Below are 15,447 nucleotides of genomic sequence, written 5' to 3' on the forward strand. Positions count from 1 at the left end.
CTAATGGTTAAGGCATATACCACACAACCACAACGTCCATGGTGCGACCCACGCTGCATGTCATAACCCTCTCTCTCCCCACATTTCCTGTCTCCATCCTGTCTTTCAAATAAAGGCAAAAGCTTGAAATGAATAAATAAATGAATGCCAACTTAAGTCACATGACAACATTACCATGGCTTAAATCCTTATTGATCATTAAAAGTCTTGTAGTAACAGATGACTTTTGGCAATATGGTATACTGTACATCTTTAGTTCTAACCTTTTTGTTCTGACATACACCAACAACCCAGTCAGATGAACTACCCCTTCCCCACATGTCATGATTCAAATGAGTTCCTTTGAAATTATTTTACACTATCAAAGTAGATATTTTTGCAACTGTATCATATAAGTGACCTGTCAATGCCCTACGTCTAATTACATCCAATTTGTTTTTATCATTTCCTTTTTAGCTAACTATTTCCACTGTTTATCTACTGCTTTTAGCAAACTATTTCAACTTTTAATCCATTAGCTCTCTTTAACAATGTATCCATTGCTATTAGTTAACTATTTCAACAGTTTATTCTCTACTTTTACCTCTATTTCAACCATTCATCTGTTAATATTAGCAAATTGTTAGACTTCTCTGCTCGCTTGCTGATTCGCTTTCCTGCCCTCTCAATTGCAACATATATTGTTGAGGTGTTACAGCTGACTCAATATACGGATATATTTTTTAAAAAAAATATGAATTTCTATTATTTATAATTAATTGAGCTTCTGCACAATCTTTCCACGTACCCCCTGGCAACTGCATATGTACCCCCTTGGGTGCAAGTACCCCTGGTTGAGAATCACTACTGTAGGTTGTTTACTGCTGTACTATATTCCATTTTTTCATATCCAGGGGGTCATCTGTTCCAAATCTGTTTCACAGTCACAGTAACATTGAACATAAATGACCATGTAAGACACAAACTCATGAGAAACACTTTTAATCATGATAAAAATAAAGATAGTCCAACAAAGCACGATTTGGAAAGCAAATACAGCAACACTGTCTCTGATCATCATTTGATAGTGTGCTGACACGCAAACTCTATTAAGCTGTCTTCAAATATGCAAAAATGATATGATTTTACAATGATTACATATTCACTTCCCCAGCTGGCTGGCTCCAAGCGTCTCCATTTGTCATCGACTATTGTGTCCAATTATATGATTAGCTTTGAACACTCCAGCACTTCGAGAGCTCTCGTGTGTTCTGCCGCGCAGAGTGATTCACAAACAAAGTCATTACAACATGTATTCACACATATCAAATAACAAAACAGATGGCCACTGCGCTCGCCGCCTGATTTGTTTTCCACACGAGTGGTATAAAAAAAAAAAAAAAAAGTATTTTGTCTGAGCTGTGTTTAATGCTGACTGTTTTTATTCCCAAAGAAGAGCAGCTGGCTGTCGCGCTGTTAGATCAGCTCCTATGAAAGACAATCTTGTTTTCATTAATTTCTCTACAACAAAGGCACTTGTTGGGAAGATTTAGAATTACAGCGGGTAAAGCTTCCGGATAATTCATCACAGGGACTTGACAGGAAACTTAATTGTTTTAAATGCCAGTTGCTGTGAGCAGCGTGGCTGGTTTTTCTTTGATGTCTAACAGGTGGGACAGATAGACAACCCTCTGATGTTTCATTTGACCTTTGACCTTGCAGTTATAAATCCACATGTAGTCCACTAACCAATAAACCCATCATCATGTGATGAACTGCAGTTCCCAGAATTCCATGTGAGATGGAACTCTTGTAGTCTTCTCCTTCTTATTAAACACAGTGTCCTTATTCTAAAGTGTGCAAACCACTGTACAAACCAACCAAACACCATATGGACTCTCATTGCATTTGATCATTGTATCATACTTACTTATTACACTAATCAGAATCTCTTCAAGGAAATGCACAGTGAAAAACAGTTCATTTAGCTCTGTGTCTTCAATTGACTGACCAGTTCAGAAAGTTGCCGTGATGCATGCGGTTACACCACAGAGTGCCTTTACTGTCTAATTGCATGAGACACTACATAGTTACTCAGCTACACTGACTCACTGTCTAATCCGGTTAAGACTGTGTGGGTGTGACAGACACACTAACTCGATTATTTTAGCATTGGCAACACCAAATCGATTCTTAGTAGGGGTGATGTTTGTGCAGGACATCTATCAAAACAGTCACATTCGAACATGAGTTTTTTTCCCTTCGTTTAAATTAAATGGTCTCTTGCCAGAGACAGAACTGTCACACACAAGGCACCTTCTAACTCATCACTTGTTTGTCATTTGTGGAATAAATTGAAGATAAATAGCGGATCTTACATTGTGATGCTTACACTCGTAGCTGAGACCTGACACAAAAGTACCAGCCAGTGCAGAAAAAGGTTTTCTCTCTTAATGTTAAGGTTGCTTTAAATCTAGTGAATAGCCTCCCTGACATCTCTTGAGGATGTTACTGTAAATGCACTCCAAAGTGACTGAATCATTTAACATCTGATCAATACAATTCGCATTGCACCATAAACACACTTAAGTCTGATTGCTGGTTGAGGAAGCAGTAATGACAGTAGTTAACAACTTCTGTGTGGGAAGATGGAATCGAAGCTATTTCACAGGATAAAAGCCAAAATATTTGTTGTTGTAAAGCCAGATGAAATATTATTAAATGCATTAAAAAAAGAAAAAGAAAAAGGAAAATGATAAGCACATAAACAAAAACCTTGCACATCCACCTTAAAACTATAGAAAGCACTGTTTCTCTTGCTGTGGCAGGTGGATGGGATATAGTTGTGCCATGCTGCCATCACCTGGTCATTAAATTTACAGCAACTTTCAGGACACTTGGGATGTAGTTCTAATTATGTCCTGTATCAAGTGGTTAGGCTTAGCCTCCACTCCACAAAAATGACAAGATGAAGTGACAACAGTCAAACAAACTTAGTTTCTTTGCATGTCAAATGCATGACGTCATGAAGCATTGATGGTTCTATTTACTCAGTCATGATGCAACACTGGTTGCAGCACAGGTTACAAATATAGTGCAGCCGCCAACCTGCAACCCTGAACAACCAACCATCATTTCCTGTAGATATGCCCCTGTGGGGGATGTCAAGCCCTTTACAGTTCTTGGTTGACGTAGAGAGAAGGCGATGTTTAACACATAATAACATCACCAAGATACTGTGGGCTATGTTTTAAATGATTGTGAGCTTTATTTTCGCCTACATGTGTTACACCTGAGCCACAGATACTCTCGCTTTGTCTGCCAGAGCAAAGATGCACAGAAAACATTTCAAGTCTCATGGGTGAGTCAATCATCTCTGAACACAGATGTTTTTGCCATAACAGCAGCACACCCATACTGTGAGTGTAAATTACACCTTGGAAATTAATTGCTAGTTTTGATCCTTTTGATAATGAACCATGTACACAGTGAAGCATTCAGTGTTACATTGTTCCAAAGCGTACACAGTACATATCGGCGTGCTGTTTGACATGGAAATGATGGCTGTTTCATATCATTGCGCTGGTCAAGTTGCTCATTGATCGGACGCTACCCGTGTGTGTGTGCCTGCTCTTCCGTCTCACACTTCGCAGATAGTTCCTGTACAGAATCACGCTCATCACCCTGTCCTGGAACTGCTTGGAGACGATGTAGTACAGAATGATATCTAAGACTGTGCTCAGGTTCATCAGAAATGTGGTGAAGACTGCCCATGTGCTAAACCCCCCGTCTTCTCCATTCCCTAGCAAACGTAGCACTAAACAGATATGGAAAGGCACAAAACACACCAACACCTGGATAATGAGTGTGATTATAATCCGTATGGACTTCTGCTTCACTTTAGGTTTGAGTTTAGAGGTGCGGCCGTGGATCAGATTATCTATAATGACAATATAGCAGCCAATCATTATACATATGGGGACCAGGAAGAAGAAGATGAGCCGCACAAAGTTGACAAGGTTGTCATGGCGCAGGTAGATGATGTCTTGCATTTTGACGCAGGTGGTGGAGTTGGAGATGCGATCAGGGTCGTGGTCAAGGAAGAGCAGTGGTAGAGTGCTTCCCAGAGTCATGAACCAAACCCCAAGACTCGCCACCACGGCCTTGGGGACATTCCTCAGCTCCTTGCCGTGCTTTGGCTGGACGATGGCCATGTAGCGGTCAGCACTGATCAGAGCAAACAGCCACAGGGCCATGCAGGGGTAGAAGATGGTGAGAGCTGCACTGATCCGGCAAAAAAGATCTCCAAAGGGCCAGTAGTCATGGTGGTGATAAACCATCCTGAAAGGAAGCAGCAGGATGAAGGTAAGGTCGACCACCGCCACGTTTATCATGTAGACAGTGACTGAGTTCCTCTTCTTGGTGGTGAGGGCAAACACCCATAAAGCAGTGAGATTGACTATGACTCCTATGATGAAGACGAAGCAGTAGAAGATCAGGCTTGCCATGCGGTACTCCACCGGGCCCTGCTCTGGCCTCACAGCAGCAGACACCACAGACATGTTGGACGAGTTTAGATCCAGCTTCATACTGAAATTTAAAGAATTCAGCAGAAAAAAAACATTGTTTAGTGAGTAACAGTATGTGGCCTAACATAGCACTGGTGTTTGTTATCATTAAACAATTCCTTTATCGTAATTTTTTGCTATTTATGGGCCATTTGTTTTCATGATTTGAGTTGAAGTCCAATTAATTCACTTATGTTGAAAGGTCATGTGTTTCTAGCAAGGTCCTAATAAGAAAAAATGAATTTTGATGTCTATGTGGAAGGCAATACATATAAAATTAATAAAATCTAAACTGAGTAATTCTATAACCTGCTATCAGTTACAAAAATACTACAGAAAAGCGGAAACAGATGTGTTCTTTGATCGCAACTTTGACTAAAATAGTTTGTCAGATTTTAAGTTTGAAGTCCCAAAAGATCTGAGGAGGAAATAAAGCACCTTACTTTTGAACATTATGTAGAAATAATCTCTCATTAGTCCACGAGTTTGAAATCTACAGAAAAAAATTAAAAATGAAAAGAACAGAAGCACAATGATAAAACTCCATAAAACGGTGAATGTGACATGAAAAATGATTTTGTACAGAAAATCGGGAGTTGAAATAATCAAAGGCTGCTTCTAAATATGTACATGCCTGTGTTACAGTTTGGAGAACCTGCTGCTTGATCATTTGAATACTTATTTTTAAAAGCTGCGCAGCTGCGCTATGAAAGACACAATAAGATGAAGGGACCTTGTCTGTCTAGATGTGTCATTCCATAATTAAATATTACACAAACAAGCAGACAAATAGTAAATATATGCAGCATATGAATTACATTGTAGAAAGAATGACAATCTGTGTAATCTGTGGTAAAGGTACAAAATGGAAGTGGAAGTGATATTTCTTGCCCCCTGATGGTGTGTCTTGATAAGAAATCATGTGACGTCTGTGTTGAATACTTTTAAGTAATAATTTTTTTCCAGTGTACCCACTGCACTGTGTATTTTGAGAATTTCGATTGTAATCAATACCAGTAATACCAATTACTGTAAAGCTACAGAATAATGCAAATTAGGTGACTGAAACCAAAACTACCCCAAAGCACACATAAAGCAAATAGCCTATAAAACACTACTCTGCCAAAATGACTTGTTTTCTCCATCTTAAAAGTCAAAGAGATCAGGTAGCCTTGCCTGGACAATAAAAGACTGCACTTACCACAGAAATCACACAAACATGTTGACAAGCTTGTGCCAACAGGTTTATGAAGCGGCACAGCGATTTATCTGAGCACTCTGGTCTAACAGCCAAAATGGGGAAGTGAATGCTTTCTTAAAGGGTAATGCGCTGGAAATGGTGGCGAGACTGAACACAGACTAAAGCCCCCATCACTTCCTGTGTTGACTGTGTGTGGTAGTAGTTTCTGTACTTTAGATTCCTTTACAGTATCTACGTAGTCGGAACACAAAGGGCTACAGCTTTCCACTGTCTGCAATTACACCCCCTTAAAGAAAATGATGTGCCATTAGAAGTGGGAGTGTGTTTGGCAGGCAGAGAGATGGCAGATTTAGGGCGAGTTATTGATTGGAAAAGTGGGGTCTGTCACAGCACATTAGTTCTCAGGGGAGTAATCCACAGCAGGTTGCTGTGAGAAGCATCTGCTGCTGGAGAGAAGTAATTAAAAACAGGATGTTGAGGCAGTTGCCATATAAACAGGAAATAAGACGGCGGTAATAGACACTTCACGCTGATGCTGTGAGATGGTTTTACACCACGCCGACTTAATGGATGCAGAGCGCATACCTCAGGTGAAACACTCAAGGTCAGTCTGGACCCGGATTGAATACAGATTAATGTGTGTGATTAATGTGTGTGTGAATTGGTAACAACTATGAATTAGGAGGACATTTGCCCCAAAGAACATTGTCCAATCAAAACTTCTTCCCCTTATCTCCTATACGGTGTTTTCCATTGCCACTATAGAATTCTTATGAAATGGAAACTAAAAATCACACTTTCCCATATCCTGCATTTCCTCTTTTGCCTTGTGACTGCACTCCACTGTCCACTTGACCTCCACAAAAGGTCATATTGATTTGTCATGTTTGTTTTGATAATGCAGTTTTGAAAGTTGGTTCGCTTTGATGCTGATGATTTTTTTTTTTTTTTTTTTTGCTATATTTTCAGTACAGCGTTCATATGGAGTCTGCTCATTCTGTCTCATTCTTATTCCTGGGAAATAATTATCTATCGGCTCGTCCTCTCGATGTGTCTTAAAACTCTCATACCAGATGGTACTTTGTGTTCATTGCAATATGTTGTTATGACAACAGTCTGTGTGATGTTTTCTCTACTTGTCATGTGGTTGCTTCAGTAAGTCCTCCACTCCATAATAAATACTTTATTATTCACCAGTAAAATAAAATATATACTATGTGCATATATACTTACAGGTCTGACAGCATCAAGTTCTGTCTTACTGAGCTTCCCTTAACTGCCAATTAAATCATTTCCACACTGACATTCTTGCACTATATTTAACTGACAGAGAACAATATTTAAATAAAAGATTAATTGATTATCTTTTGTTGCGTCTGTCAATATTCATATTTGGTGTACAGCCCATCTAACTTCCTTTACAATCACCTCTTTACCTTGGACTACACTGTCCTCTAGAGGCTGAAAATAATCACTACAAAACTTGCAGAGACAGCAGTCTGTGCCCCATGATGGTTTTTTGTCTTAGGATACTTCTTAGGATACTTCATTTCTTATTATGTAAGATGATATTATTATATTAATGGATTCATATTTTAAGCTTTTCCAAACTAAGTTTTTTTCATTTTATGAACATGATGGCATGGAATTGTATCTTTGTAATCATCTCATGTATTGTTCTGTGTTATGTCTCCTTTCCCCCCACCTGTACCTCTTTTTTTATGTCCTTTTTCTCTTTCTCCATATCTTCCTACAGTTGGTAACTGAACTTAGATGCTTTAATTCAAAAGAGAAACTCAAAAGAAATGCAGATAACGTTATTCAATTAATTTAACTCTAATTAATTTCTGGACATTACATTTATATTATTTACATAATTATCTGTTTATATGCTACTATATCTGCCAGGTTTCAGAGGTGTAGCTACATTGTGTTAACTTCTTCCTTTAAAACAATCACAACACAACAATTGGTTACTTTTTTTGTCCCAATTGTCATAGACTATTATGTAACAGATAAGGTAATGCGCTTTAGGAAAAATATGTTTTATTGTAAAAGTGAAACTTAAGATCAAGAAGTACCGTATTGTGTTTTGTTCACTGTGAGAAAATGTTCTGCTCTGTGGTTTTGCTCGAGCCTTAGCAGTTGCTTTGCTGGCTGGTGAGCTTTGCAATCAACATGATGAAACGTACGCTGATGAACTTTTCCTGTACTTTGTCTTGCTTTCCTTTATCTTCACTTGTATCTTGTTTCTGTGCCATCTGTTGTCGAGGCCTGCTGGGTGTAGGGACGGGATGATACATGAGGAACGGCTGAGATGAGAATTGTTTCTGTTTTGCTTGCTCTACTTCCCCTAGTGTTGTGCAATGCAAGTATTGCAGCAAAGTTAGAATTTTTCTGATAACAGCTTTAAATAAATGATTAATGTCCATTCATCTCTCAGATAGACCAACAAACCTTATTATAATGGTAGTATCATGTCAATAAATGACTCTATGACAATTGATGTATGAATATGAAAAAGAGCATCTTGAATTGCATGAACATGATCAGCAACAAATAAAACAAATAAAACCATATCATCAGCATAAAGATGTGTTTGACATCAATGTGGAGAAGAGACGTCATTCTCATTCATCTGCTATTTAAGAAATACTACCAGAGAATCAGCACACACCTTCCTTTTAGTTTAAAGACAACACACATGCTCTATGTAAATGGGTCACCTGTTTTACCATACGATTCATTTTGTTTGTTAATCTGTTGATATTGTACTAATACTGTGGATAATTAGGCTGGGGTACTACACCAGCCCAGGATTTATGTTCATAGTGAACTATTCCGTTTTGGTTTTTTAAAACCGTAACCACATATAACAGCTCTGTCTAACCCCCAACCAAGTGTCTTAGTCGGTACCCATACCTAAACCATTTACCATAACCATAATATGGTCCTTAACCTTAACCACACCTTAACCGCACAGTAGTTACCCTGCATGTATTGTAGAAATAAATAATTTAATATAAAAATGTTAAATGTCAATATCACTTTGTTAGTATTTTTGCATGTTACATATTTAATTTGGAATAATGGAATTTCTGGTGGCTCCTATACTGGTGACAGTAGAACTGACTCACATTGAAACGATGAACAACACAGGGCCTAACACAAGGATATACTTTTGCTACATCATATGACTCCTATCACTTATCCAATCAACCCCCACACCATTTCACTGTCAAAGGACTTCTTTTGTAGAAAAGAAGAAAATAATCATACTACACATCAACAGAGTTGAGTTCTCTCACTGTTTTGCATTCAACAGTGACATTCAACCAAGATTGTTATCCACGTGACCTGTTGTATGTGTGGTAATTGCTGTATGCTGATCATACATGTGGTATCACAGTAAGTGAAACTAAACCCAACATAAAGACAAATCCCACATGAAACACATTGAAACTGCTACTTTGTACAAACAGAAACTATTCCATATGTCAACAGATCCAGCATTTTGAAAAAATGAATTGACACCTGATTTTAGCATGCAAATATGTTATTACTGCTTTCTTAACTACGTTGAAACCAAAATTGACAATGCTATTTAATATTTTGGTAGAACTCAAAAAACAGCTCAAAATACAAGCTTTGACAAATGACATCATCAACCACACCCACTTTTATCGTGAGGAAATAAATGCTAAGCAGACAAATATGGGGTGCCCCTCCAACCACTTCAGCTGGCAGGCAGGCTGCAATAATGAGTGCAGTTTATCAATTATCCTGAGATATTGCAGCTGAGTACTGAAACTTGAGGCAGAAAGGCTGAGGATATTTTGGAATGAAACTCATATCTACTGAGTAGATTAACAACTCAGTTATAAAAGTAACACTGTGAGGATGGGCTCAGATGTGAGGTTGCAAATGGTTGTTGCCTTCAAGTGAGTATACTGCTTTTAGGAATATAACTCTTCACATACATGTACTAAGTTTTCACTATTTTTTCACTATTTTTCTAATCAGCAGTGTAATTTGAATGTGGGTAGGACTTCATGTCAACTTGTTGATGTCTAATAATGTCTTTTCCAGCTCTTTATCAAGTGACAGTCTTCTTCCACCACTGCTCTGCTTTGGGCTCTACCTCACCAGCACTCAGGTTACTGGCAAGCATGCTTTCTTTCCTTGGCTGCAACAGTCTCTGCTTTCTTGACCAATTCACTAATTATTAATTAGAAAATATATAAACACAAGAGGTGCTGGATTGTCCCTCTTCTCAGTCATTCTGTTGATGATATTTCATAAACCTTCCCTTGTGTAAACAGATCTGGTCCAATACACCTGAATTCCTACAGAATGGATCCAGATGCTGAGTAGCTGCTTGGAGTCCATGATGGTGTAAGTGAGTCCATTTCAATGTTCAAAACCATTTGAGACACAAATTGACTTAGCTTGATCGATGTAAGCGCACTGAGACATAAAAGTATCTCTTATCTTGTGTAACTTTTCGTGCCTCAGTTTTACTCTTATCGGTGTGATCTCCTCTCTGAGTGTCTCTCACTGGTTGTACCTAGAGTTGAGTTGGTGAGTTGGATATTGTTGCCATCAATAATATCCCTGGAAGAGCCTTCAGGTGAAGTCCTCCCTACACTGGAGAAGGACATGCTGACTTGCAGCTTCAGCAGCCTCATGAGTTTCCTCTTGTAGCCCTTACAGGCAAAGAAATAGATAAAAGGATCCAAGCTAGAGTTGAGGTTCATCAGACACACAGTGATGTGCAGCGACACCTGAAAGGCTGTGAGGTCAGCACAATCAGGGCTCGACGACAGCTTGCGGATCATGTACTGCAGGATGTCAATGTGATAGGGGCTGTAACAGACGACAAACACCAGGGACACACAGCAGATTACACCGATGGCCTTGCGGTTCCGACCGGACTTTTCGGTCAAATGGTTGTTCTTGGCTGTGGAATGGAGTTTGGAGCACAAGACTGAGTAACACACCAGGATGGTGATCACAGGGATGACATAACCAATGAAGACAGCGCCAATCAGAGTAGTGGCAATATGGTCGATTTTCTCAAAGTTGGGGTATTCCATACAGGTGATGAAGCCATCTGGTTCCTTATTGGTCATGGGCATGCCGAGCAGGGGGAGTGTCTGTGCTAGGACTAGCACCCACACGCCAACACAAATGTAGCGCACATTACTAACCTTCCGGAATCGGGCATAGCGCAGTGGCAGGACCACAGCAATGAAACGGTCTACACTGAGGCAGGTCATGAAATTGACTCCTGCGTAGGTGTTGATATAGAAGATGAGGCCTGACATCTTACATATCACCTCACCCAGAGGCCAGTGGAAGCCCAAGGCGTAGTAGGCAATCCTCACAGGAAGAGAGAGGGTGAAGAGGATGTCGGAAATGACCAGGTTGAGTGAGTACAAGGTGGTGGAGTTGATCTTCTTCAGATTGGGACGGATGACATGGAGGGCGAGGCAGTTTCCGAACAGCCCCACAAAGAATACAATGCAGTAGAAAATAGGCATGAGGACCTTGGCATAGTCCCGGTGGGCATATAAGGTATCGCAGGTAGAGTCATTGCTGGTGGATGGAGGGCTATGAATGGTAGGCACAATGGTATGATCCATCTTGATAATTTAGGAACCAGTAACTGCAAAAGGGAAAACAAAATGTGTTAAGGCTTTTGTTAAATTCATTTTGATGCATGCCTTTATTCTTTCCTTTCCTCTTTTTTTCTTTTTCCTCCGATCCAAAAAGGCAATCAAGAAAATGTGAATCAAGTTAAGATAAAGGACACAAAATCAGACATGTTATGTCTATTTGAAAAGATACAATGAAACACAAAGAAGTTATAGTAGAAGTTATGGTAGTTCTCATTACTGCTTTCCATACTACCTGTAAGGCTAAAAGGACGTTTCCTTGGAAGTGTTTATTGGTATGTGTTCATTCACACTAATTATGGTATTTCTGTATTAATATACATGACATTTCCATTCCAGTTTTCTGTGAATTGTAACAAATTATATTTAATGTAAAATATACAGAATATAAATACAAAAAACCTTTATTTTGATGCTTTCAACATATAACAAAGGCTCCCATGAAGGCTGAATGAATCCATGAATTTGATTTGTTACCCTCATAAAATAATAATTTCTGTTTCAAGCACATGAACTCTCAGCGGATGTATCATCAGTATCTCACTGTCAAAAAATGCTTAGTGAGACACAACATGTTGTGGCAAATTGAAATTGTTTCTGTGGTGTGTGGTGCCTCCTTGTGGTTCTTACTAAGCAAACAACCTCTAACTTCAAGTTCTTCAAATTTCCTTTACCTTTGCACAAGGTTTTGAACAAGCACAATTCTAAAAATAAAAGGTGAAGTTAAGTTCAAGACAACAACTATTATGAGTACTTCATCACAAGTAAGGTACAAATCAGATGCTGTTTGATTGAGAATGTAAAGGACCTTAAAGGACCTTTTCAACTCTTTTCATTCGCTAGTTTGATATATCAAGACATACTTTATTATTTGAACATGGTTGCATGACACTGTTAATAATTTTAAGTAAAATTTAGTCCTGTTTATACATGAAGAGGACAATAAAAAAAAAAAAAAGACAGATTATTTACCCATTCAGCCACTAATGTGTGTGTTTGACTCATAGGACGTGGCTGTTTGTTCATGCTCTTTGTGGCGAAAAGTGACATGAAGGAAGTCTGTGAACAATAACAGGGCTTAGCTGTGATTTTGAATGCAGCTGCAACACGTTCACACTTACTCTCACACAGCAAAAAACGTGGTGTTGAGAGGCAGCCTTGTATATGAGGAAGTCAGCTTCCCAAGGGTGGTCTGTCTTCGAATGGTAGGCAGGGGGAAAGTCACATTATTTGAGCCAAAACTAAAACCCACTCCAACTACAGCTATATGCTCACGGCGCGGTGGAGAAATGTGTTTCCGGCATTCTGTATGGAGCAAACATGTGGCTTCATTCAAATGCCTTTCTTATTAAAATGATTTAAGTTAGTTAGTTAGTTAGTTATTGTGTTATGCACCTACAAGTGCCCAGCCCACATGGACTTACAAGACACCAAAATAAAGTTGCAGTGGTGAAACATTTGTCAAATAGAAACAAGAACTAAACATCCCACTCACAGTACATTGCAAACAAAGAACTTTGTCCTTTTATCAACTTCTACAAATAAAATCAGCCACACAAAAGATTCCTTTCCTGAAACACAGCTCAAGTTTTCAAAGTCTTTTCTCTGCAGGGAGAGCAGTAATTCTGCCCGTTTCTATAGCTAATGGAAATGTACCTAAACGTAACTGTGCGCGCAAAGATCTTTGACTATTGGATAAGTTCTGCTTCAGATAAGGCTCTGCACTTTTCATCAGACAATATGTTTTTGAAATTTGTATCAAACATCAACAGACCATCTATCTTTGTACATCAGGAACAGTTTTCATGGACATCATGAATATTACACATTAATCTGTTTTGGGAAATAAAAAAATAATCAGTCTTTCCTTCTAGTGAGCCGCTGTTCAGGCATATTCACAACTCTGTTCCAAAGTCCAATCATCTCACATTTATGTCTGACATGTCGTGGTTCCCATCATATCACTACTAATGGCCAAAACTGGTGTACATATATTTTCATAAAAAAATCTGTATTTTATGTCACAAACATATTTTCTATCTTTCCAATAAGAGTCAGACTGTTGAAAGTTTGAAAGTGGTTTCCTGCTGTTCATGGATGTTGTAACTGTGATTGAATGCTTTCGCTGTGCTATGAACATGTACTTTTAACACTGAACTTCTTTAGTAGACTGCCAATGTTATTTCAAAAGATCCACCATTCATTATTTCTAAACTAGAGGATACATTTTGCAAAAGTGTGGTGACTTGTCACTGAAAAATGGCATTCAAATTCAATGTTTTGTCACACTTTGTGCAAGAGTACGTTTCAGATGTTTCCATGTGGTAGATGTTTGACTCTGGAGTACAAGGTATTTTCCACAACTCAAATCAAGTCATTACATTACATTACATCATTACAAACAAAACTGCAAACTGTTTTCTTGTTGCTACGAGTCAAAGGACACACACACTCGCATATATATACCTATATATATATATATATATATATATATACACATATATACATATATACATACATCCAAATACACTTTCAATATCTTATCTACGTCACTGAGAATGATTCATGATTCACTCTATGAAAAAGAAACATACCTCAATGATGTATGATTTTTCTCAGATTTAACGCCTCCAGAAGTCAAATTGATCCACAAGACTTCTTCTTGTGCCAAGTCTATGTCAGTTACGCAAGTTGTCCTGGTAGCACTACAACCACTCTGCCCTGAATGAGAGCAGCATGACATATAGAAATCAAGATCCGCATCTGCTGCCAGTAACCATAGTGACAAAATATCCTGTCGTAGGTTTCCCTCTCTCTCTCTCTCTCTCTCTCTCTCTGTCTGTGCGTGTGTTTATCTCTGTCTCTCGGACCTCTCAGACTTTCTATCTCTCAGCACACACTTTTGAAACACCTACTGATTGCACCCAGAGAGTGTTACAAAATGTCAAGTGACGCAAAACTGTTGTATGAAATATTTAATAAGACCTTTGTGACTGATAAAACTTTTGGGTCTAAGTCATATGTGACATATATCAGGATTGAAAAATCTAGTTTTCATATAGCTGACAAGCCACGTGTGTACCCATGGGAGGATGTGGCTTCAGCTGCACAAATGAGGCCATCAAAAAGCTGTTGTTTTTATTAAACACCGAGCTGGTTGTATGAACTTGTTTTACTAATGCCAAAGTTGCTTTTTGAACAACAATTACATTACAATCTAACAATTTCTACTTCAACTTCATACTCTTTCAGTTTTTGACTGACTTCTCTTTAGATCATGCAAATGGGTGACAGAAACTTCCCCTTTGCTCCAGTTTTCACCTTTGTTTTGATGTTTTGAGCTCAGAATGACTGTCAGAAAAGGAAATCAATGTCTCATTTAACTTCAAACAATTATTTCTTTTAAAGCACTTTGAATTGCCTTGTTGTTGAAATGTGCTATACAAATACACTTGCTTTGCCTTGCCTTAAAGGATATACGATATAGTAATTAATCATTATTAAGCACTTTTTACAAGTGATTAGTGATTAATAATTAATTATTACTAATCACTAATTACTACTAATAAATTAAATATGATAACATTTTTCTGCCCAAAACCAGCAATGACTTCCTGGGGTGAGAGATCACTAAGGCTACACCAAAACAGAAAGCCTCACCAAATAAAACACATGGTTTATGATGTAGGAGTAGTACACCACTGTAAAAACACAACAGTGCTTTGGAGTGAAAGATCAGAGGCAATGTAAATGTGACATATGAATGCGGTAAAGCCTTGATCTTATACAAAAGAGCCTTTCAATGTTGTGTACCAACTGTTATCCTGCGGTTTTCACACCTTTGAATCACTCCCTCCCTTCTGGGTACTGCGTTCTACTATAACACATTTTAATGTACAGGATATGAGCTTAGGTGGCACATGCAAGAGAAGGGAGCATGAAAAATGGCACAATATGTGAAGCACTGTCTTGATGATTTGGTGGGTTTGAATGCAAAAATAATATTCTCCTTTCTTATTCA

The 15,447-nt window shown here is 38.5% G+C and overlaps 2 protein-coding genes across 2 annotated transcripts; both read right to left on the reverse strand.

Annotated features, from left to right (window-relative positions):
• Positions 1-965: 965 nt before the first annotated feature.
• On the reverse strand, positions 966-8,505 carry gpr18 (G protein-coupled receptor 18). Its single transcript, XM_067604049.1, has 2 exons — positions 5,749-8,505; positions 966-4,569 (listed from the first exon to the last, which is right to left on the reverse strand). The coding sequence occupies exon 2, from the start codon at positions 4,566-4,568 to the stop codon at positions 3,549-3,551; it is 1,020 nt and encodes a 339-aa protein (XP_067460150.1). The 5' UTR covers position 4,569; positions 5,749-8,505; the 3' UTR covers positions 966-3,548.
• A 116-nt stretch (positions 8,506-8,621) lies between these two features.
• Positions 8,622-14,280, reverse strand: gpr183a (G protein-coupled receptor 183a). Its single transcript, XM_067604048.1, has 2 exons — positions 14,021-14,280; positions 8,622-11,416 (listed from the first exon to the last, which is right to left on the reverse strand). Exon 2 carries the CDS (start codon positions 11,391-11,393, stop codon positions 10,272-10,274), a length of 1,122 nt encoding a protein of 373 aa, XP_067460149.1. The 5' UTR covers positions 11,394-11,416; positions 14,021-14,280; the 3' UTR covers positions 8,622-10,271.
• Positions 14,281-15,447: the final 1,167 nt, after the last annotated feature.

This window comes from Thunnus thynnus, chromosome 11 (genome assembly GCF_963924715.1).
Source record: "Thunnus thynnus chromosome 11, fThuThy2.1, whole genome shotgun sequence".
NCBI classification, from domain to species: Eukaryota; Metazoa; Chordata; class Actinopteri; order Scombriformes; family Scombridae; genus Thunnus; species Thunnus thynnus.

Coding starts and splice junctions, on each gene's coding strand:
- gpr18 (XM_067604049.1), bottom strand. CDS start 4,568: ATGAAGCTGGATCTAAACTCGTCCAACATGTCTGTGGTGTCTGCTGCT.
- gpr183a (XM_067604048.1), bottom strand. CDS start 11,393: ATGGATCATACCATTGTGCCTACCATTCATAGCCCTCCATCCACCAGC.